The sequence below is a fragment of the Geotrypetes seraphini genome, chromosome 18 (assembly GCF_902459505.1).
Source record: "Geotrypetes seraphini chromosome 18, aGeoSer1.1, whole genome shotgun sequence".
Classification (NCBI taxonomy): Eukaryota; Metazoa; Chordata; class Amphibia; order Gymnophiona; family Dermophiidae; genus Geotrypetes; species Geotrypetes seraphini.
Window position 1 is genome coordinate 23,595,280 of NC_047101.1, and position 25,211 is coordinate 23,620,490.

Consider the following 25,211-nt stretch of genomic DNA (forward strand, 5'->3'; position numbering starts at 1 on the left):
ATTGGAAAACAGCGAATAACATATGAAAAAGGTAATTGGCGGTTTTTCTGTATTTGCGGTTCTGTTAATCCCCTAACACAGCGAATACGGAGGGAGAAGTGTAGCTACGCACAGCAGAGGCTGAGAGTTTAAAAATAGGAGTCCCCCTTTATGGTAAAACCAGACGATATGATTTGAGGTTGAGGGGTGGTAGATTCAAAGGCAATGTTAGGAAATTCTACTTTACGAAGAGGGTGGTGGATGCCTGGAATGCGCTCCCGAGAGAAGTGGTGGAGAGGAAAACGGTGACGGAGTTCAAGGAAGCGTGGGATGAACATAGAGGATCTAGAATCAGAAAATAATATAAAAAAATTGAACTAAGGCCAGTACTGGGCAGACTTGCACGGTCTGTGTCTGTGTATGGCCATTTGGTGGGGGATGGGCTGGGGAGGGCTTCAGTGGCTGGGAGGGTGTAGATGGGCTGGAGTAGGTTTTAATGGAGATTTCGGCAGTAGGAACCCAAGCATAGTACGGGTTAGACCTTTGGATTCTTGCCCAGAAATAGCTAAGAAGAAAAAATTAAAAAAATGTAAATTGAATCAGGTTAGGCAGACTGGATGGACCATTCGGGTCTTTATCTGCCGTCATCTACTATGTTACTATGTTTATTAGAGGTGCTCGGTTTGCTTTGAATCTAGCCCTATATTTGTTAAGCAGGGCTAGATGTTTGGCATTGGTGTCTTCTCTCTGCAGCAGGTTACATATTTCCTGGCTGATGATATCATATATTGAAAGGAAAGCCTTGTAAACAAGATGCCTCTCCCCAGGTGCTCTTTCCTTCCTCCTCAAAGAATACAGAGACATATCTTTGCAGGAAATCCCTATCATGCGGTTCTAGTAACCATAATGGCCCTGAAGAAAACCGGCCTCCTAGAGTTTGATTCATTGTGGTTTTTCTGCTATTGTCTATGAGAAAAAAAAAAGACCTCAATGAAATCAGGCCCATAGTAGGCTGCAACATGTTTCAAAAGACCAGCAAAAAAAAAAAAAAAAAATACTGGGTCTTATTCAATGGAGCTGTTTACTATAGGCAGAGAATGAGAAAAGTCCAACATGAATAAGCCATAAGGCTCCGGAAAAATCCTTCCAAGGCAGACTTACCTGCTCTCCTGATTCTTTTCCATACATTTCAATGGAGGGGGAGATAACATGTTATTTTTACTTTTAGCCCCAGCTATTAGTAACTAGGGGCTCCTTTTACTAAGGTGCGCTAGCGTTTTTAGCGCATGCAGGAAATTACTGCGTGCTACGCTTCTAGAACTAATGCCAGCTCAATGCTGGCGTTAAGGTCTAGCGTGCACTATTCCGCGCGTTAAAGCCCTAACGCGGCTTAGTAAAAGGAGCCCAGGGTCTCATGATATCAAATGGGACCTGGGTTAAAATAGCAGGAGTTAGTGGTGAAATAATGGACCTCTTTTACTAAGGTGCACTAAGCGTTTTAGCCCGCATTTAGCGCACGCTATATCAACGCTTCCGCTAACCGCTAACGCATCCATAGGATAACATGCACGCTTTAGCGTTTAGTGCATGTTTAGCACGTGCTACTATTTACCATGTGCTAAAAAGCATAGCATACCTTAGTAAAAGAGGGGGAATATGTCTTAACAGAAGACCACGTTGATACTGTTCCCCCCTTAATGCGAACAGTTTCAGTCTCTGATCTTGTGATGTCATAATGCCAACATTCCATAATGCCATAAACCAACATGCCAGCTAAGTGCTGACAGTTGATATTGTGATGTCATAATGCTTCATTCCACCAATGCCTATGAACCAACCTCATCAGCCATATCACAATGGCTTGATTGTTCTTTAGTTGGCTCACTTATTATATTTCGCAGTGATTTCAATTTCTAGATACATTTCTTTTTTCTTTAATTAAGGGGGAGGGGGGAGGGTTACCAGATTTTATATCAGTAAAATCTGGAACACTAGACCCGCCTCCAGGCCCGCCGAGCTCTACCCATCCCCACCCCGTTATGTCCCAGCTCCACCCTCAGCTCCCCCACCAGCCCCACCCCCCACTGCCTATTTGTCGGGCAGGAAGGCATGCACGGATGCAACGCGGTGACGTCATGCGCATGCACGCGTGTGCATGATGTCACCGCATTGCATCCGTGCATGCGCGGATGCTCCCTCCCGACGCGACTTCTTTTCAAAACCAGGACAAAGTGCCGGGTTTCGAAAAACCGTCCAGACTCCCCGGACATGTCGTCAAGAGGAGGACATATCCGGACGTCTGGTAACCCTAGGAAGGGGGAAGCTATCAATATGGGCTACTGTTAAGATGTGTTACTTTACTGTTAACCCTGGTTATTAATAACTAGGCCTCACTGCATCATATGAAACCTGTGCTAAAGTAGCATGACTTAGGGGTAGGGTAGTCCATGTTAATAATCACTCCTCTAAAGCTTATGCTAGCTAGAGGAATTTTTCTACCATATGAATACTAATTACTATCAAGTCAGTGCTCTAAAATACTTATACCCTCTATTTGTAATTCTTCAGGCCCTCTGAAATGCCACCAAATGTTCAATAAAATTTCGTAACACTTGGCTTTATGCATCCGAATCTTCATTTACAATAAACCCTGGGGGGTCATGTCGTGAAGTTCAAGTTAAACCAAGGGATTGTAGCCCTGAGGAAACCCCCCCCAAGGGTGAAACATGTTGGCGAACTTGTCCCTTGCTGTCTACCACCTAAGCTAAGTATAATATATTCCTTTAATTTAGAAAAGTTGATAGTTTAACCTAATTCATTTTGGAGTTAATATAATGTTTCATAAAGTGACCCGATGAAGATTCGGATGCATAAAGCCAAGTGTTATGAAATTTTATTGAACATTTGGTGGCTTTTCAGAGGGCCTGAAGAATTACAAATAGAAGGTATTTCAGGGGTGGCTAAAGATACCCTCCCCTAAAAGAAAGATTCTGGTCAGACCTTCTATTAGAATTCACTGTCTAAGCCTAGTACTAAAATACTTATATGCAGGTACACTTTCTCCTCCGCATTTGCGGTGATGGGGGAACGGCAAGGCAGCAAATAGAGAAAAACGGTGAATAACTTTTCGTATATTATTCGTGGTGTTTCTGTAAAAAAAAAAAAAAAAACCCAAACTTAATAAAAAGACACAAAACCACGAATAACCTGAAGAAAGTACAACCGGTCTTCAATTCAAAACCCGCAAATAACCGAACCCGCGAATACGGAGGGGGAAGTGTACTTTCTCTGTCCCTAGTGGGTTCACAATTTGTTTTTTGTACCTGGGGCATTGGAGTATTGAGTGACTTGCCAAGGGTCACAAGGAGATATAGTGGGAACTGAGCCCAGTTCCCTTGGCCCCAAGTCTGCTGCGCTAACCATTAGGCTCCTCCTCTACTCCAAACAGCTGGTAGGGAAAAGCAGCAGCAGCAGGAGGGATGTGGGGGGAGGAGCTGTGCCTACCGCTTTGCTCTTCTGAGCAGGCACCAGGCACCGTTCCTTCCTTCTTTTACCGGGTGACTTGGCAGATTTGCATGCCTGTCACCTCCATTATATGCAAATCTCTCTCATGCATATTCATTAGGGTTATCCCAAAAACCTGACTGGCTAGTGGTCCTCCAGGACAGGGTTGGGAGCCACCGATGTACATAATTGGGGCTGATTCTATAAATGGCCGTGGCCCTTTTCTGCCGTCAGTTTCTATGTTTCTATGTAAGTCAGCCTAGAAAAATGGCACCAGTTGAATGTCATTCACACTTAGGCGCCATTTACAGAATCACAGCTAGGCAAAAACTTAGGCGCCTGAAATGTAGGTGAGGTTTTTAAAGGACAACATTTCAGACGCCTAAGTTTTTGGAGAATCACGCTTAGTGGCACCTAAGTCACGCTCTGCCCATAGAAACGCCCACTTAGGCGTTAGCTGGCACTAAGCACGTTGCGATAGGTGCTTTTGGATAGGCATCTATCGCCAGATTAATTTTTTTTAAACCAATTATTGAGGGTATTTAGCTAATTAACACCCCCCCCCTTTTACAAAACTGCGCTAGAATTTTTAGCGCTGGTCGCAGTGGGAACAGCCCTACAGTTTTGTAAAAAGGGGGGTAAGTTTTGCGCCTATATATATATATATATATATATATATATATATATATATATATAATCAGCCATACTGTTCTCCAACTGGCTTTGTCTGTGAGGATTTTTCCAGCACCAACACGAAAGGTATACACTTATGTTTTGATCAGGGTCAAAATAAGGGCGGGGGGGGAGGTCCGCCCCAGGCATGGTCTTTCTAAGGGCGCAGTACCCCTCCTCCTCCCTGATCCCCCTGCTCCTCTCCTTGCTGCGTGTGTGCCCCTTGCCTTTCCGGCGTGAGGTTGCAGCCCGCGTCGGCGTTGGGCGCTCTCTCTGATGTCACTTCCGGGACCCGCGCCTAGGAAATGATGTCAAAGGGCGAGCCGACACTGACAGGGGCGTGCTGCTCACGCCGGAGAAGTTAAAAAGGTATGGGGGAAGGGGGCACACATGCGGAGGAGGGGGGGCCACCGCTCGCCCTTGCTACGCCACTGGTTTTTGATAACTCACCTAGGTTTCCCCTTCGATTGGCAGGATACGAATAAATGCATGGAATTAGCACACATCTGATGGGCAGCGCGGTTTACTAGTGAAAACGGTGGCGATGAAAGAAATGCGGCAATACAGTTCGCAAATCCTCAGGAGAAGCACAGACGATTCCAAGGTGCGAGGAAATGAGGGGAAAAGCAAAGATCAGCTCGAGAGGGTGGGGGAGCTCTAGTCATGCTCCAAGCATGAAATGATGAAATTGCACCGATTAATTTGTCCCAATCTGCCGTCAGATTCTGGTTTCCAAGTAGGAATCAGTTGCTATGTAAGGACCGTGGATCTGTTGCCCTGCGCACATCTTCCCATTTTAACCCTGCTTCTCGTAGCTTTAACATTTTTTTATTTATTAATTAACACAGTTAACGCAGTCAATGACGGAGTCCGCCTAGTTATCCTAATCGTTCTTGCCCCCAACACCTTTCTACCACATCCAGAACGTCATAAACCCCTTTGCTTTTCATTTGCTGCCTTCCCATCCCTCTCCCTCCCACCCCTCGAATGTTATAACAGTCCATTTCCTCAGAATAAAGATTCCTCCCTGTAAAATGTTCCCAATTTAGCTGAGTGCTGCCTCTGCCTTGTCTCCTGTGTTTGAGAAGTGACCCTGGGGATTGAGTGCTTATGAGAGGTGAGAAAATGAAGCAGAAACAAACTGAGCTAGAAGAACCCTTGGCCTAATTCAGTGTGACTACTCTTATGTTCTTATTCTTAAGTGGAAGCCTTCCTGGTGATATTACTGCCCACAACTATCAAAAGTGTGCCAATTTAACCATATTTCTATGTATTAAAAATATAGAAAGGATAAATGCTTGTAGCATGAAAAACGTTGACGATCGATCCAGATCATAGCACAATAATGACTCTGGGAGCAATATTCAGCTGGCTGTTGCTTTGAATGCTGACCACTGGCAGCTGAATTAGGATATGCAGGTACTGCCACTGAATTTACCATGGTATTGTTATTATTCAGCGGTGGAACCCGAATAAGGACAGGAGTAGCTCTCTATGTAAAGACAGATATCCAAGCGACTAGGGAAAAGAAGCAAATGGATCGTTTTGAAAAGAGAACTTCTATCCACTTGGGTGTTGTCTACAGACCTTCGACTCAGTTGCAGCAAATTGACAAAGATCTGATTACCCAGCAAAGTTGCTGTTGCTGGGTGATTACAACCTGCCAGATGCGGACTGGAAAGTTCCGTCTGCGGAATCGGACAGTGGGGAGATCGTGGATGCCTTTCAAGTGGCTCTGCTCAGACACATGGTGACGAAACCCACGAGGGAAAAAAGTGATACTGGATCTGGTGCTCACAAACGGGGAAAGTGCCTGTAATGTCCGAGTGGGGGCCCACCTGGGAAGTAGCGATTTCATCATACGGTTTGGTTCGATATAGCAGCCAAAGTGGAGGATGGCCACACAAAACTCAGTCCTGGATTTCAAACGTAGCATGGGAGAGTGCCTGAAGGAAGAGCTGATTGGATGGGAAGACATTAGAGAAGTGGAGAAACAGTGGTCCAAGTTGAAAGGTGAAATAAAACATAGCATAACATAGATTCTTATATACCGCAACAACCTCACGGTTCGGTGCGGTTTACAGATCAAGAAATACTAACAATATAGTTGATTCACTGTGATCTATCATGATATTTACCAAAGAGATATGATTTCAACATTTTTCTGAAAGCTGAATAGTAGGTAAAAACAGCTACTGACCTTTATGTGAAGAAAATAAATAAAAATAAGAGAAAAAGGAAACTAATATGGTTAACATACGAACATAAGAATTGCCACTACTGGGTCAGACCAGTGTAGCCTTACCTGCGTACGTTCTGGTTCAGCAGGAACTTGTCTAACTTCGTCTTGAATCCCTGGAGGGTTCCCCCCCCCCCCCCCCTATAACAGCCTCCAGAAGAGCGTTCCAGCTTTCCACCACTCTCTGGGTGAAGAAGAACTTCCTTAGATTTTCTTTACAGGGGTCACTGGCAGTGGCAGCAATTCTAATAGGTTCATAGACAACCCCGCGAAAGACAAAGGCGCGCGCTGACAACTGAGCGCAAGACGGAGGTGCGCGCTGAAGAAAATGACAGTTTTTAGGGGATCCAACGGGGGTTTTTGTTGGGGAGCCCCCCCAGTTTACTTAATAGAGATCGCGCCGGCGTTATGGGGGGGTTTGGGGGGTTGTAACCATCCACATTTTACTGTAAACTTAACTTTTTTCCTAAAAACAGGGAAAAAGTGAAGTTTTCAGTAAAATGTGGGGGGTTACAACCCCCCAAACCCCCCACAACGCAGCGCGATCTCTATTAAGTAAGGGGGGGTTCCCCCCCACGCCCCCTCATCAGAGCCCTAAAAACAGTAATTTTGTGCGGCGCACACCCCCGCGCTGCGCTCAATTGTCTGGGCACGCCTTTGACCCGGCGCGCTTTTGACCTGACACCATTCTAATATATTGCCTGCCACCGGCTTTGGCGCTTTCCCTTTGCTGTATTCTGCCCAGACATAAACAGGAAGTCTTGTCACAGGTGGGCAGGATGCGGCAGAAGGAAAGTGTATTAGACTTGCTACCCCAGCCAGCAATCTCCGTGAACAAAAATGCTGTATATTTGAAAGCAACCAAGGTAAGGGGAAGGGGATGGAGGGACATGAACCATGGGGGCTGGGGGATTCCTTTTGCTTTGGGGCAGAGGGCAGCTGTCCTATTTGCTCTTCCCCCGCTAATGCCAACCCTGGCTAGTTGTGCATGAAGACTTCTGGTAGCCTACTCCAACAGAGACCAGTTCTGACTGAACTAGCAGATCAAAGGAACAAAAGGAAATGGGCAGATCCTAAAATAAAAATAGCTCTTATCTCCTCTTTGGGGTGTATGGAACTCCACACACTCAGGAAGAAAGGGGCATTTCAATCTGGCTGACTTTGGCGAATGCAAACTGAAGTGTTCCTTTCTTTAGACGTAAGTCTTTTTCTAGTCTTCTAGAACATTCTTCACTCATGTTGCCTGATTTCTTTATAATTCTTCATAGCCTGCAGAGTCTGAGACCCCGCTATTAGCTGCGGTTTGCTAGTCTGAAAAATGCTAACCCCAGGCAGTAATGGTAGAGCTGGAGCCTGAGATTTACAACTATTTATGCATAGGAAAAAAAAAAATAGAAATTATTTCTGTTTTTCAGAGCTAAGTTTTTTGAAACACGTTTACTTAGGGACAAGACACCCTGATGGTCATCCTGTTGTGGAAATAGGCAACTTACTAGCATTGATGGTAGCTGGGCTACAGCGGTGCAAATTGGATACTTCCAGCAACCATAGCAAATCTTCCTCTTGTGTCTGCATGCATCTTCCTCATTGCCTTAAATTTCAAGCTTGGGACCCCCTCCTCCTATTTAAACTAGAGTAAAGCCTGGAAAAGCAGAGACATGATAGAAACCTTCAAAATCCTGAAGGGCATAGAGAAGGTAGACAGGGACAGATTCTTCAGACTGTGGGGAACCACAAGTACAAGGGGGCACTCGGAGAAATTGAAAGGGGACAGGTTTAGAACAAACGCTAGGAAGTTCTTTTTTACCCAGAGGGTGGTGGACACATGGAACGCGCTTCCGGAGGTTGTGATAGGCCAGAGCACGCTAGGTTTAGATAGGTTCCTAAAGGATAAGGGGATTGAGGGGTACAGATAGAAGTAGAGGTAGGTTATAGGAATAGTCAGGGACCACTTCACAGGTCATAGGCCTGATGGGCCGCCGCGGGAGCGGACCGCTGGGCGCTATGGACCTCTGGTCTGACCCAGTGGAGGCAACTTCTTATGTTCTTAAGGCCATGCATTTGGTCAGTCCGATACATACCATACCATATAGTTTCTTATATCCCACAATTTTCAGCAAGGGATCATTGCGGCTTACAGCAAGATTGGGGTCTTATTACTGGTACATTAGCAATTAGATTCTGTAGAGCATATTGGAGAGAGATCAGTCATTATAAGAGAAAAGTCTTTAGCATTCTACTGAAGCTGTAATACGAGATGACATGAAGTAAGTATAGGGGCAGTCTATTCCAGATTCTGGGTCCCAGAGATTCAAACGTGGTCTTGAATACTTTTTTTTCTGTTGAACATGATAAGGGAAGGGGAAGGACAGCTTAAGACGTTGAATCTTGGAATGAACGGAGAATCTTGATGTCCAATTCTAATCTACCAGAGTTTTCACCGTAAATCGCTTTTTAGACCATGCAGGCGATCTTAAAGAGAATCCCTTTTTTCATTGGAAGCCAGTGAAATTCTCCCAACAGTGGGCTCACGCTCTCAAATTTGCCTCCTGTGAAAATAAATCTGGCTGTAGTATTCTGGAGTAGTTGCAACCTCTTGTGTTCCCTCTTGGTAGACCTCTAGTTTAATGAATTACAGTAGTCTAGGTATGATAGCAAGGCAACCTGTGTAGAAAATGACACGGGGAAAAATTCTGTCCCTGTCACTGTCCCGTCCCCGGACCACCATCCTCTGCACCGCCCCGTCCCCGCTGGTCCTTTCACCGCTCCGTCCCCATCTCTGCCATCCCCTTCACCGCACCGTCCCCATCCCCGCTATCTCTTTCACCACCCCGTCCCCATCCCCGTCTTCAGCGTCTTCTCCTCTCCATCCCCCCACCCCGGCACCCTTCACGCTGTGCAGCAGCTCTCTCCCGCCGGCCAGCCGTGCATTTTCCTCCTTCCCTCCTTTTTTTCTTGAAACTGGCAAGTTCTATACATAGTAACATAGTAGATGACGGCAGATAAAGACCCGAATGGTCCATCCAGTCTGCCCAACCTGATTCAATTTAAAAATTTTTTTTTTTTTTTTTTTTTTCTTCTTAGCTATTTCTGGGCGAGAATCCAAAGCTTTACCCGGTACTGTGCTTGGGTTCCAACTGCCGAAATCTCTGTTAAGACTTACTCCAGCCCATCTACACCCTCCCAGCCATTGAAGCCCTCCCCTGCCCATCCTCCTCCAAACGGCCATACACAGACACAGACCGTACAAGTCTGCCCAGTAACTGGCCTAGTTCAATCTTTAATATTATTTTCTGATTCTAAATCTTCTGTGTTCATCCCACGCTTCTTTGAACTCAGTCACAGTTTTACTCTCCACCACCTCTCCCGGGAGCGCATTCCAGGCATCCACCACCCTCTCCGTAAAGTAGAATTTCCTAACATTGCCCCTGAATCTACCACCCCTCAACCTCAAATTATGTCCTCTGGTTTTACCATTTTCCTTTCTCTGGAAAAGATTTTGTTCTACGTTAATACCCTTTAAGTATTTGAACGTCTGAATCATATCTCCCCTGTCTCTCCTTTCCTCTAGGGTATACATATTCAGGGCTTCCAGTCTCTCCTCATATGTCTTCTGGTGCAAGCCTCCTATCATTTTCGTCGCCCTCCTCTGGACCGCCTCAAGTCTTCTTACGTCTTTCGCCAGATACGGTCTCCAAAACTGAACACAATACTCCAAGTGGGGCCTCACCAATGACCTGTACAGGGGCATCAACACCTTCTTTCTTCTACTGACTACGCCTCTCTTTATACAGCCCAGAATCCTTCTGGCAGCAGCCACTGCCTTGTCACACTGTTTTTTCGCCTTTAGATCTTCGGACACTATCACCCCGAGGTCCCTCTCCCCGTCCGTGCATATCAGCTTCTCTCCTCCCAGCATATACGGTTCCTTCCTATTATTAATCCCCAAATGCATTACTCTGCATTTCTTTGCATTGAATTTTAGTTGCCAGGCATTAGACCATTCCTCTAACTTTTGCAGATCCTTTTTCATATTTTCCACTCCCTCTTCGGTGTCTACTCTGTTACAAATCTTGGTATCATCTGCAAAAAGGCACACTTTTCCTTCTAACCCTTCAGCAATGTCACTTACATACATATTGAACAGGATTGGCCCCAGCACCGAACCCTGAGGGACTCCACTATAAGGCTACAAAGCTGTATTACAGCCGGAGCCTTGAAGTCGCGTCGGGTTGCCTGCTTGAAAAGTCTCCTCCGATGCAACCGGAAACAGGAAGTTGCATCAGAGGAGACTTTTTCCAGCAGGCAACACGACACGACTTCAAGGCTCCGGCTGTAATACAGCTCATAGCCTTATAGAACTTGCCAGTTTCAAGAAGAAAAGGTAAGGGAAAAGGAGGGAGGGAGATGCATGGACGGCCGGCGGGAGAGAGTGGGTTGCCGGATCGAACGCTCGTTCACCGCGCATTCACTACTTGTTCACCGCCCCGTGCTACCATTCACCGCTCCACGGAGCGGTGAAAGGCCTTGTCCCCGAACTCGCGGTGACCTTTTTTTTTTGGTCACCGTTTTGGCGGGTTACCCGCAGCTAGCCACGGCTAGCCGCGGGTAACAGCCACCGTGTCATTCTCTAAGCCTGTGCTACAGTTTTAAAATTACCTTGGTTTAAGAGGGATCATATTGTTCTTAGCTGTCTTAGTCTGAAGAAGGATTTTTTGACCAGGGAGTTGATCTTCGAAGGTTAACTGGGAGTTGAGGGTGAAGCCTAGGATTTTCAAAGTTCTATCAATTTTGAGGATCTCATTGGTGGACAGTACCAGATCTGTACATGGAAGTGAGTTTTAGTCCCCAAACCAAAGCACTTTAGTCTTTATTAAGTTTGATGAAGTTCTTTTGTTGCCACGTGCTCAGGTCCTCAATAGTCCTCACTAGGTCTCGTAGGGTACGATTGCTGGTGACTGGTAAACCCCAAAAGAATGGATAAGGAGATATTGTAATATATTGTATTTTTTCCGATGCGTTTTCTGAGTTGTGTTTTCTAAATCCTAGTGTGTGAAGGAGAAAGAGATAATGGCTACTGCAGATGGGCAGACTAGATGGGCCTTTATCTGCCATCATGTTTCTATGAAGTACTCAGGTAGCTGATTTGTAGAATTTTATCATGCAATAATCAGATCTTTTTAGGGTTTCTTAGTTATTGGCTTTTACCTTTTTAGTTTTATTCAATTTGTTGTATTTTTAACTATTGTAATGTAATGTAATGTAATTTATTTCTTATATACCGCTAATTCCGTTAGGTTCTAAGCGGTTTACAGAAAATATATATTAGGGTGCATTAAAATTATAAGTAAGATAGGTACTTAGAAATTCCCTTACTGTCCCGAAGGCTCACAATCTAACTAAAGTACCTGGAAAAATGACAATTAGTAGAGTAATAAAGAAATAAAAAATAGAGATAGAGGAGAAAAATAAGAAAAAAAACCCCATTCTAATAAGACTACAATGATCTAAAGGACTTTGAAAGGTTGAAAAGAGGGGAGATAGGAATAGATGCAGAAGGGAGAACCGTTGAAACAATGGAATTTTGTAACCCGCATAGAACTTTACGGCCTTGCGGTATATAAACTGTTATTATTAGGTCTGTTTGGGGTTTACTTTACTGTTGTCTAATTTTAAGAGTTTAATAATAATCATGAAGAGAGTCACCCAAAGCAGCTTGGAGTCAGGTACTCTGAGTATTTTCCCTATCTGTCCTGGCAGACTCTCAATCTGTGGTACCCAAGGCAACGGAGGGTTAAAATGACTTGCCCAGAGTCTCAAGGAGCAGGCTGAGATTGAATTCACAACCTCAGGGTGCTGAGGCAGCAGCTCTAACCACTAGCCACTCCTCTTTTTTTTTATTTTTTATTTTTTTTTGCATTTTTAAGGTATATTTACGGTATGTACTTTGCTTCATTGTAAACTACTTTGGATGGCCCTTGATGGACCTGAGTAAAGCCATGCATTTGATCAGTCAGATACTAAAAGGCACTATCAATTAAGGCCCTCTTTTACAAAGGCGTGCTAAGCGTTTTAGTGTGGATTTAGCGAGCGCTAAATCAACGCATGCGCTAACCGCTAACGCGTCCATAGGATAACGTGCACGCGTTAAGCGTTTAGTGCATGTTTGGCACGCGATAAAGCTTAGCGCACCTTTGTAAAAGAGGGGGCCAGTAGATAGATAGATTTGCTACAATGCACTGTAATATTAGCACGTGATATATTGCTGTTTTCAATTTTATACAATGGGACTTACATACTGTACTAATATTGCACGTTAATGGTGTCAGTGCTTGCTAACATGGCAGTACACTTTAGTAAATCTTGCACACATGTATTGTTAGTACTGTTAGTTTTGTTCATCATATACTCATCAAATATTTTTTTGTCATATAATAACTGTCCTGAATTTGAGTGAATTTCTCCACTAGGCTACATCAGTGTGGAGGTTCTTTGCTCACTAAAATTGCTTCTTTCATCTAAGAAATATGATCTCAGTTACGAGGCAATTTATAAATGTAGCAGGTTCCTGAGGGCTAGGTGCAGGGCAGCTCTGAATTGTTTGGCGGGGATAACCTCTCCTTTTCTTCTCCCGGGGCCTGAGTAACTTATTTATTTTTCTATACCATTCTCCCAAGGAAGCTCAGAATATAGTTTACGTGAATTGCGGCCTGGTCTGCTCACAGTCTATCGAATGTTTTGCGTTCAATGGGGAGATTAACTTGCCCGGGGTCACAAGGAGCAGCGTGGGTTTGAACTAGAGGTCTGCACGGGAACGGGGATCGTGGGAATCCCGCGCTTCCCGCAAGAATCCCCCCCTAACCCACGGGACTCCCACGGGGACCCCCCTCTAGCCAACGGAACTCCCACGGGGATGGAAGGCTTTGGAAGCAGGGTTCGTCCATGTAATATAATGGACATGTCAGCCTTAGTAAAAGAGGGCGTTTATAAGTTAATTACCTGAACAGAAAATAAAAAAAGGGTTCCACCAAAGAGATTCCACAAGGAAAACAGCAGCGCAAACAAAAGAAACTGTGGAATTGATGATCCTGTCAGAAGTAATTGCTGCTTTTTATGGGGACGGGCGGGGATGGAAATAATTCCTTGCGGGGACGGGTGGGGACGGAGAGGATCCTGGCGGGGACGGGTGGGGATGGAGAGGATCCTGGCGGGGACGGGCGGGGATGGGTGGGATTTCTGTCCCTGCGCAACTCTCTAGTTTGAACCTGCAACCTCAGTGGAGCTGAGGCTGTAGCTTTAGCCACTGCGCCACACACTCTCCCTGAAATGAGGGCAAGATGACCTCTCCAAGGCTCCAGCTTGTAGAATGCTCTCTTTACTCGTCTCTCGCTTTTAACGTCGGGGTTTGCGACCTTAGCAGAAGCGTATTGGTAAAAAGATCCTTTGCTATGTAACGTAAAGAAGAAATTATAGCAAAATGGCAGATGATAGCAGATGAAGCCCTGTACGGTCCATCCAGTCTTCCCAACGAGCTAAACCACGTTGCCGATCGATGCTGGAGGGGCCCATCGCCATTTGGAAAACACAATGTTGATGCCCTTCTTCATCGGGCCCCCCTGACCATTTTGGGCCCTAGGCACGTGCCTACTTGGCCAATTGGTTAATCCTGCCCTGGGGTTGCTAAGTCACCCAGTTCCACAAAGGAGACATTTTGGCCAGTCCTGCTTTTTAAAAACATACACCAAAGCAGTGGGATTCGTAGTCCCTGATTCTACCCATTGAAATCCGTGCAGCAGATCCAGGACTGGCCAAAAATCTCCCTCCTGGAACTGAGTAATTTGGAAGCTATGAGGGAGGGAAGAGGTCCACTTCCAATGCAGAGCTTTGTTGGGAACTGTAAGTGCATCACATAGATTTTTGCCGCAGTCCTGCGATTTTCAGCTATGTAGCTTTCAAACCGCAGTACATGTCATTTCTCCTGAGTGTTAAATCGCTGCTCAGGTTTCTTACCGATTGTGCTTTGATGTGAGAAAATGCTGCAAATTTTTTAGCAAATATGTAAGATGCAGTCTCTCGGTGAGGGGTGATATGTAAGTTCACCTCTACAAACATTTCATTCTAATAGGGAACAAAAAAAAAAAAAATGGGCCTACTATTTCTTCTGTGTTTAGATGCCAAAGCTGAGAAATTATCTTTTTTTTTTTTTCCTTGTTACTGTTTTATCATTTTTTGCAAAACATGTCATGGAATGGTTGTTCCCTAGTTCCATCTTATTTTCTTTGCCTCCGTGTTCCGTTCTGTCCTTTTTTTTTTTTTTTTTATAATTCTTTATTCATTTTCAAAAATTACATTAAGTGTTAAATATTTTCATTCACAGTAACAATAAATACATCACTTATAAACAATCATTGGTATATTACATAAATTCTTATCTCTACCCCTCTCCCATCCCTCCCAACCATATACTCCATTATTGTATGATATATGTAATAATAAAATACCCCCCTCCCTACCTCTTAAACTGATAAACATAAGGGAAATAATTTTACTTAATCCTGACAATATTTTGTTAATGGTTTCCACACATCCTGAAAGTTCTTAAAATATCCCTTTTGTAAAGCAATAAATCTTTCCATTTTATAGATATGGCATAAAGAATTCCACCAAAAATTATAATTTAATCTCCTCCAGTCCTTCCAATTATATGTGATTTGTTGAATGGCAACCCCTGTCATTATTAGTAATAATTTATTGTTATTCGCAGAAATCTGACTTTTTGCTCTCATTTCCATACCAAATATCACAGTATCATAGGATAATGCCGCTGGGTTCTCTAATAAATTATTAATTTGGTCCCAAATTGATTTCCAAAAATTCATAATATATGGGCAATGAAACAATAAATGATCTAAAGTTCCTGCTTCTAAATGACAATGCCAGCATCTATTAGACAAAGAACTATCTAATTTTTGCAACCTAACACGGGTCCATAACGCTCTATGTAACGTTCTGTCCTTTTATTTTCACCAAAGCCTCTTGTATTCACCTACTGCTGTACCTTTTGCTCTCTGACATTCCTCTCACTGAAAGCTCTTTCCTGTCTCTTGCTACCTCTGTTTCTTTTTCTCTACAGCCACTGCATTCAACAAATCTTGGAGGCTGTCTTGCATTGCCACCAGATGGGTGTGGTACATCGGGACCTCAAGGTGAGCATGGAAGGATCCAGAGTCTTATCTGTGGTTTATGCCTCGTATAGTCCAGAGTGCTGTGATACAAGCTTTTTAACCTGTTCCTGCTCCTTTCTTCCTTTTCTGGTTCAGTGAAGGATAAGGGCAAGACAGGAGCAAAGATGACCAAAGGAAGGCAAAGATCGCTGATACATTTTAATTGGGGATTGGGACTTGTATAATTGCTTATCGACCCCACAGGCCAGGACTTAGGTTTCTCTATGACACAAAGTGGAGCTGTCTAAGAGCAGTATAATCTCTAAATATTTAGTGCATTTGTCACACGCAGATTTTGACAGCACAGTATTCAAGGACCTCCGACCGCAAACACATGCAGAAAACACAACCATATAAATAATTTCCAACACCATGTACAGTATTTCATATATCTATCAAACACTAAATTGTTTTCTCCAATATCTCTTTAATATAAGCTGTAAGAGACTTAGGGTTCCTTTTACTAAGGTGCGTTAGGGCCTTACCACGCGTGAAATAGCACACGTGCGCTACACCTAAATGCCAGCATTGAGCTGGCGTTATTCTAAAAGCATACCGCGTGGTAATTTTGTGCGTGCGCTAAAAACACTAGCGCACTTTAGTAAAAGGAGCCCTAAATCTCTATATTTTTATGTCAGTATTCATTGGCATTCTCATGAAGTCAGACCTCAAAACACAGCCATGCCATGTCATTAAGCTAAAAATAAAAAAAAATAAAAAAAACACTTGGCATCGTGTGACTCCTGCAATGATCTTTTTCGGGAAGGGGTAAAGCGCGGATCTCGAGGATCTCAACCACAGGTCCTTAAAAATCTTCATTTATTGACAGCTGAAGTTTCAGGTTTCATGTGCGCAGGTCCGCGTTTTAGCCCCCTCATTCCACCGCTGTATCCGTTTTACCCCATCCCATCTTTTTCTTCCTTTGGCCGCTTCGGCTCGACACGCTGTGGAGAAGCGGTTCCCCTTTTCGCTGGCAATAAGACATCAACCAGGAAGAATTTCACAGCAGCTGTAGTGGTATCAGTTATGGTGTCAGAGGGCCAAAGGCAACACAAGATCTCCAGCAATAGCCTTCGTTGTTTTTCTAAAAATTCCATTTAGTGGGTTGTAAATTCCTTAAAGACAGAGCTTCCCCCTTGAGTTCAAATTGCTGCCTTGGGCTTCCCCCGCTGGACGCCTGCCTGCCTACTATAAAAACAAAAGATACACGTTCAGGCTTGGAGCTGTCTCATCTGTGAACAGAGTGACACAAATTACTCCAGGAATACCTAGGAATCAATAGCTGCTGACATCAATTTATCTTCCAGCAATTTGTCTGACGGATTAGGGCACGGGAGCAGGGCTGACTGATTTCAGGTCATGCATGCCTGTGTGAAGTGCAGAGCTAAAGTCTAACTCCCCTGAACAAGACGCAAAACCTTAGACGCAGAAAACTTCATGATGGCAGATAAAGGCCAAATGGCTCATCTGGTCTGCTCATTCACAGTAACCCAGGAGTTGTAGGCTTTTCATTTCTGATTACTTGTTAGTGCTAATTCAGGAGAAATATGAATTTGACGCACAATTACCAGCCTCAATTAAGGGAAACTATGCTGTAGCAATTTCAGATCCCAAATTTGTTGCTCTGATTTAACTGAGCTTCTCTATTGAATGTTTAAGTTTAATTTTGAATGTTATTGCCCTAATTTTCTATCCTGGGGAAAGATACAGCATGTTTTGGGATTATTTTTTGGAATGCTTTAAACCCACCATATTGAGGGCCAAGATAGGGAATCGCTGAAGCTGTATTAAGTTCCTGCTGTTATGCTGAAACTCAAAGGATGATTTGGGAGTTTCCCCATATCATAACTCTCTTAAAGATCTGACCAACCTACATCTGGAAGTTATTTATTTCCCTAGGTGGATTCCAATTATAAAAAAAAACAAACAAACCCCAAAACAAAAACATGCATAATCATATAAACACAAAACAGCCTCAAAGTAAAATAAAATAACAGCAACAACAACAAAAAAAACCACCCAAACCACCTGCTGACCACAATAGTCAAATGTTTGCTAACAAAACAGAAAGAGGGGCATTTTCAAAACTTATGTCTAAGTCCGATTTGGATGTATGGCACTAGACGTCCAAAGTTGGCAGTAAGAAAATACCTATTTTCAAAAGGCAAACCACCATACGTCTAGAAATAATTGTGTGTGTGTGGGGGGGGAGAAGGGGGGGGAGAGAACATCGTCTATCTGGATGCCCAGACTGCCAGGATATCTATCTTTACACCACATTTTCCGCCAAAATTTTATCCAAGTCCTAAACACTCTGAACAAGACCATTTGAACATGGGAGGGGCCAGTCCTATAATGGCCTGGCCACCCAGGCATGGTAACAGAGCAGTGGGGCACCTTAGAGGGCACTGCTGTGAACTTCACATAAAGGGTACCAGATAAACATCTCACCAGAACTCTCTTATAGGTTATGGGGAGCCCCCTAAAACACCCCTAAAATCCACCACACCCACCTCTCTATAATCCCAATAGCCCTTATGGCTGCAGGTGATTTTTAGTTAATTGTATTTTACTCACTGATTGTATAATTTGTATTTTATATGACCCGCCTAGAACTATGTGGAAAGGCGGTATAGAAAAATAAAATTATTATTATTATTATTACTACTAGAGTGTTTTTAAAGTTTGGATGTTTTTGTTACAAGGCTCTTTATGGATTATTACCCTCATATCTGGTTTCTTATCTGAAATTATTTTATTCAAAAAAAATATACCAGAAATTCAGGTATGTTTATTTTCCCGACTCCAAGAGATTGTCATTATAGGACCTTTTTGGATAGGACACTGGAATATCAGGCGGGTAAGATGAATTCTTGGATGAGTCCGTTGATTGTCCAAGGTTACTCATACCCTATATTTAGGAAATTATTAAAAACACTTTTATTTGACAAACAAGAATGCCGAGTATATGTTATCATGGTGCCTTTTAACAGTTTTTATCTCCGAACTTTTATCATAGCAGTTTTTGTTACTGATGTATTAATAGTTGAGTATTTTTTAAATCCTATTTTTTTAGGTTATATCAATTGATGTATTAGAATGTAGCGTGTTTAAGATTGTATTTCTAACTGAAATGTCCTGGTCTCTTCGCTGTGGTGAACCGCCTAGAACTACTGGTGGGGCGGTATATAAGAAACTAAATTATTATTATTATTACTACATGGCAGTAAGGTAGGGTTTTGGAGGATTTTGGTGGGTTCACATTTTCCATCATAAATGTAGTGGTTAGAGTGGCTTATGGGCCTGGGTTCTCCCCACCACCCTACTTAAGACACCTGTGTGCAGCTCTACTAGGGTTCCCCATACCAGATGTTGCTGTTTTAGAAACAGGTATGTACCTTTTTGTTCTCATTTTTGTGTGGTGGAAGGGGGTCAGTGAGCTCTAGAGGAGTATGGGGGTGTCTTACCTTGACGCATGCAGTGGCCATCTGATCAGTTTGGGGACCTTTGTGGCACTTAGACCCTTCATAACAGGTCTAGTTCCAAAAGTATAAGTTCCATCCAGATTGTCTTGCAAAATATTTGATTATTGATGCAAGACGTCAAGTTTCAAGTTTCAAGTTTATTAGTTTTAATATACCGACCATCAAACAAATATCTGGCCGGTTAACAATGAGATTTAAAAGATAGGAAGCCTAAAAAATTAAAGATAAAATAAATTGGTATATTAAATATATAGTGTGAACATAAATATAAATAACAAGACAAACTTGAAAGTGGGGGTAGATGGGAGAGGAGGGGTAAAGTTACACATTTAAGAGGAAAAAGGAGATAGTGGGGTTGGGATAAAACATACAGGGTGGGGTCGCTTTATTAAAGCGGTTGGTTGCTAGAATGAGAAGGAAGGATGTCTAACCTGCCCAAAGCCCACCCATAACACGCCTCCACCATGCTCTTCTCGTGCTCTGAACGTCCAGAGGCTGGAACACCTCGCTAGACGTACAGAAAGACGGTTTTGATTATTGACACTTGGACGTCCTGGCGATTAGGCGATAAGATTTACAAAACACCGACTGAGGAACATTGTGGTGCCTTGTATTTATGACCGTCAGTGGGAGACGTGCATGAAAACGGAAGAGAAAGAGTAAATGTTACTGTTTTAAAATCCAGTTGTACTGCACTGTTTCCTTAATCCTTCTTTTGGTTTTATTTTCCTTGGCTACGTGGGGCATGCCTAAAAGCATGCGGTAGCTTATAAAGTGCGTGAATATTTATTAGACGGTCACACATTTCTGTAGAGAACATCTCCTCTAGGGGAGTTATACAGGTGTTGTCTAACACTCCAAAATAGTCCTAATTCAGTACTTAATCTTCATCACTTTTTGCTGTGAAGTCTGTCATAGTATCTTACAGAGTACAGACATTTTTCTCATGCACAATAATACCTCAACTGTGTCAACGCCAAATGAAATCATACATTTCCCTACAATTGGGGGGGGGGGGGGGGGGGAGGGGATGGAATCTGCATTCTTACAGGTTAGATAAAGTTTGTGAAGTTAAACTTAATCAGTCTTAGGAAAAAAGAAAACCCAAGCATAATCTCCCAGAGTTTTTCTTGAGAGCAAGGGATCTTGAGAGCCATAGGAACTGCAAAATTAATCAATTATGTTCTGCTTACTTTGAAACATTACTCTTAATGGGCCGAGGAGGAAATAGACCAAAGAGAAAACTTTGCAATAAGAGCTTCCATTCGATTCGCTGTTCGGCTCATTACCCTATTTCAAGACAGTGTTTACCTTTCTTCAGCTCGTTGTGTAGACATTACACTTTAATGAGTGAGCACGTTAGTGGTTTCTTCTTGGACATAATGTTTCAGGAGGGCCAGGAATAGAATAGGCGGTCCATGCAATGATCGGCTGAAACTGTGTTTCTTCGGCTGGACTTGGAATACAAGACAGACAGAATAGAAAAACATACAAAGAGCAGTAATAACCTTAGACTATGGGTGTCAAAGTCCCTCCTCGAGGGCCGCAAAATCCAGTTGGGATTTCAGGATTTCCCCAATGAATATGTATGAGATCTATTTGCTTGCACTGCTTTCATTGTATGCTAATAGATCTCATGCATATTCATTGGGGAAATCCTGAAAACCTGATTGGATTGCAGCCCTCGAGGAGGGACTTTGATACCCCTGCCTTAGACATAGAATATTCCGTGTTTTTTCAGTGGGGTGTTTTCTGTTCTTTGATTCCCAAAAAGCCTTCAAGTTGTCATATTCTTTCAGGCATTAGGGATGTGCCTTCCATGTATGTTTTTGGTTTGGAAGATTTTATGCATATAAAGAATGCACATTAAATTGACTTAAACCAAAGAATGGTTTTCAAAACTTCCAAAATGACCCCCTCCTCTCTCTTTTACAAAACCGTAGCACGGAGGTAAGAGCTCCGACACTCATATAATTCCTAAGGGCGGCGGAACTGTTACCACTGCAACCGGCGCTAAAAAACACACCGGTTTTGTAAAAGGGGGGGGGGGGGGGAGGTTAATTAGCCACTTAACTGGCTAACTAATGTTGGAAGTTTTGAAAATCTATTTGGTTGATTTGAGTTTCAGTAGAGTTTGCCACATTTTACTTTTTCTTTTAAATTGACCTTACATGCATAAAAACTTCAAATTGATATACACAACGCCAATGTATGTATGTTAAACATGTTTTATGCATTAATCAAATTTTGCATTTATTAAGATCTGAAACAAAAAAACTGTCTACAATCTGGCCAAAAAAAGTATAAAATGATTTAAAGATGAACCAAAACCCCTTACCATACACTTGGATAACAGTTTCTCTAAGGCAGTGGTTCCCAAACCTGTCCTGGGGGACCCCCAGCCAGTCAGGTTTTCAAAATATCCCTAATGAATATGCATGAGAGAGATTTGCATATTAAGGAAGCGATAGGTATGCAAATCTCTCTCATGCATATTCATTAGGGATATTTTGAAAACCTGACTGGCTGGGGGTCCCCCAGGACAGGTTTGGGAACCACTGACATATAGGGTTGAGGATGCAGAACCCAAAGTGAGAGGAGTTAGGAGTTGGAAGCACTCTCAAAGTGGGCTGACATTTATAGGTGGTCCCTGCTCTGAAGAGCTTACAATTTAACTTGGACAGACATGATATATAGGGTTGGGGATGCAGAACCCAAGGTGAGAGGAGTTAGGAGTTGAAAGCACTCTCAAAGTGGGCTGACATTTATAGGTGGTCCCTGCTCTGAAGAGCTTACAATTTAACTTGGACAGACATGATATATAGGGTTGGGGATGCAGAACCCAAGGTGAGAGGAGTTAGGAGTTGAAAGCACTCTCAAAGTGGGCTGACATTTATAGGTGGTCCCTGCTCTGAAGAGCTTACAATTTAACTTGGACAGACATGATATATAGGGTTGGGGATGCAGAACCCAAGGTGAGAGGAGTTAGGAGTTGAAAGCACTCTCAAAGTGGGCTGACATTTATAGGTGGTCCCTGCTCTGAAGAGCTTACAATTTAACTTGGACAGACATGATATATAGGGTTGGGGATGCAGAACCCAAGGTGAGAGGAGTTAGGAGTTGAAAGCACTCTCAAAGTGGGCTGACATTTATAGGTGGTCCCTGCTCTGAAGAGCTTACAATTTAACTTGGACAGACATGATATATAGGGTTGGGGATGCAGAACCCAAGGTGAGAGGAGTTAGGAGTTGAAAGCACTCTCAAAGTGGGCTGACATTTATAGGTGGTCCCTGCTCTGAAGAGCTTACAATTTAACTTGGACAGACATGATATATAGGGTTGGGGATGCAGAACCCAAGGTGAGAGGAGTTAGGAGTTGAAAGCACTCTCAAAGTGGGCTGACATTTATAGGTGGTCCCTGCTCTGAAGAGCTTACAATTTAACTTGGACAGACATGATATATAGGGTTGGGGATGCAGAACCCAAGGTGAGAGGAGTTAGGAGTTGAAAGCACTCTCGAAGAGGTGTGCTGACATTTATAGGTGGTCCCTGCTCTGAAGAGCTTACAATTTAACTTGGACAGACATGATATATAGGGTTGGGGATGCAGAACCCAAGGTGAGAGGAGTTAGGAGTTGAAAGCACTCTCGAAGAGGTGTGCTGACATTTATAGGTGGTCCCTGCTCTGAAGATCTTACAATTTAACTTGGACAGACGGACATAACATATAGCAGTGGTTCCCAAACCTGTCCTATGCATGAGAGAGATTTGCATATTAAGGAAGCGACAGGTATGCAAATCTCTCTCATGCATATTCATTAGGGATATCTTGAAAACCTGACTGGCTGGGGGTCCCTCAGGACAGGTTTGGGAACCACTGATCTAAGGCAATACATCCACTTATCACAATTTTATGGAGCCCTGTAAAAAGAAAACGTACAAAACTGTAACATGATTTTTAGTGTCGGCCATAGCAGTAACAGCTCCGAAAAACCACGCTACAGTTTTGTAAAAGGGGGGTAAATGAATAAATCTTGTGCCTAAATTTGGGTGCAACCTGGCGTAATTGCTGGCATGCAACTAGCGGCAGTTGGGTATGTCTATAACAGGGGTAGGGAACTCCGGTCCTCGAGAGCCGTATTCCAGTCGGGTTTTCAGGATTTCCCCAATGAACATGCATGAGATCTATTTGCGTGCACCGCTTTCAATGCATATTCATTGGGGAAATCCTGAAAACCCGACTGGATTACGGCTCTCGAGCACCGGAGTTCCCTACCCCTGGTCTATAATATTGCGCCTAACTTCCCTCCCATGCCATACCCTGTTTTGAGTTGCATGCTATACAATTTAGGCACACGTTATAGAATCACATGCAGGTCAGATCCATGTGTACCCCCAAAGGAGTACCAATTAACACCAATTTTTTTTTTTCCAATTTATTCTTTATTGAGTTTCAATTTTTTATGATAATACAATCATATTGCAATCGACAGTATCCATCATAAAACAAATTATATAAAGAAATAGTATAACGAATCTTTCAACTGTTGGTTAGTCGACAGTTATTGATTGTTAAGGCCCGTTAACTCAGTTTCTGGATCCATGCCCACATTTGGGCAACCTGTATAGAATTTAGGGTAAGGGTCTTCTCCCGTTCAGTCAATCAGACCCTACGTGAGTTTGTTTTCATGTCATTTCTTTTTTGCTTCTTTCCCAAAGCCTGAAAACTTGCTTTTGGCATCCAAGCTAAAAGGAGCGGCAGTCAAGTTGGCCGACTTTGGGTTGGCCATCGAGGTGGAAGGGGAGCAGCAGGCTTGGTTTGGTGAGTACACAAAGAGGGGTTTTAAAAATTTTGTTGTTTTCTTTCTCCATTCTCCCATTCATACGGGATTGATGGAGACAAATACAATGCAGAGCTTGTCATATGTCACAGGAGAGACAGAGAGTAAACATTAAGCATCAAAATCCCGGGTGCTAAATGCCAGTTAAGGACATAAGAATGGCCATACCGGGACAGACTGAAGTTCCATCAAATCCAGTATCCTGTTTCCAACAGTAGCCAATCTAGGTTCCAAGTACCTGGCAGATACCCAAAGAGTAGCAACATTCCAGAGCTCAGACTGTGATGTCATAAAGCCTCATTCCACCAGTGCCTAAGAGTCAACCTCATCAGTGATGCCACAATGCCTTAATTATCCTATACTTGGTTCAAGAAGGGTATTACTACCAGAACGAAAGAAGTTATCCTGCCGTTGCATCGGGCGATGGTGCTTCTGCAGTTTTCCCTCTCTGTCCCAGCAGGCTCACAATCTTTCTAACATACTTGGGGCAAAGGGGGGGGGGGGGGGATTAAGTGACTTGTTCAGGGTCACAAGGAGCAGCATAGGATTTGAACCCACAACCTCAGGGTGCTGGGGTTGTAGCTTTAGCCACTGCGCCACTCTAGAAATCAACATGTAGCAAAAGTAAGCCAAGTATAGGACAATCAAGCCATTGTGACATCACTGACGAGGTTGGCTCTTATTGGTGGGATGAGGCATTATGATGTCACAATACCAGCTCTGGTTATCAGAGGCTGAAACTTTTCACACTATTTATTTATTCAATTTTCTATACTGTTCTTCCAGGGGAGATCAGCATCTTTACATGAATCTATTCAGGTACTCAAGCATTTTTCCCTGTCTGTCCCAGCAGGCTCACAATCTATCTAATGTACCTGGGTCAACGGGGGGGATTCAGTGACTTGCCCAGGGTCACAAGGAGTGGCGTGGATTTGAACCTACAACCTCAGGGTGCTGAGGCTGTAGCTTTAACCACTGCGCCACACTCTCGATTTAGTATGGGCTAGACGCCAACATCTACATGTTAGTCTAGGGATGCATTAGCATTTAGCGTGGGCTAATTTGATTAGCGCACCTTAGTAAAAAAAGGGGGGTATATAAATGGTGTTTGACTTAAGATTGACATGTGCTATGCACCGCGTTCCTTAGCCACCTATATTTTAGGCCTCATTTATTGAATTGGTGCCTAAGATTACGGAATACTCTTCAGCCCTCAAGTAGCACTTATGTGCAAATCTGTAACGTTCATGTCTGTAAGTATAATTTG

At 43.3% G+C, this 25,211-nt stretch overlaps 1 protein-coding gene across 2 annotated transcripts in view; it reads left to right on the forward strand.

Moving 5' to 3' along the window:
• The window catches only part of CAMK2A (calcium/calmodulin dependent protein kinase II alpha), a 220,790-nt gene that overhangs the window by 125,675 nt on the left and 69,904 nt on the right, over positions 1 to 25,211 (forward strand). For both annotated transcript variants that reach the window (XM_033927288.1, XM_033927289.1), the window contains exons 6-7: positions 15,528 to 15,600; positions 23,823 to 23,925. In XM_033927288.1, coding sequence (XP_033783179.1) covers positions 15,528 to 15,600; positions 23,823 to 23,925 — 176 coding nt within the window. The remainder of the gene's footprint in view (positions 1 to 15,527; positions 15,601 to 23,822; positions 23,926 to 25,211) is intronic.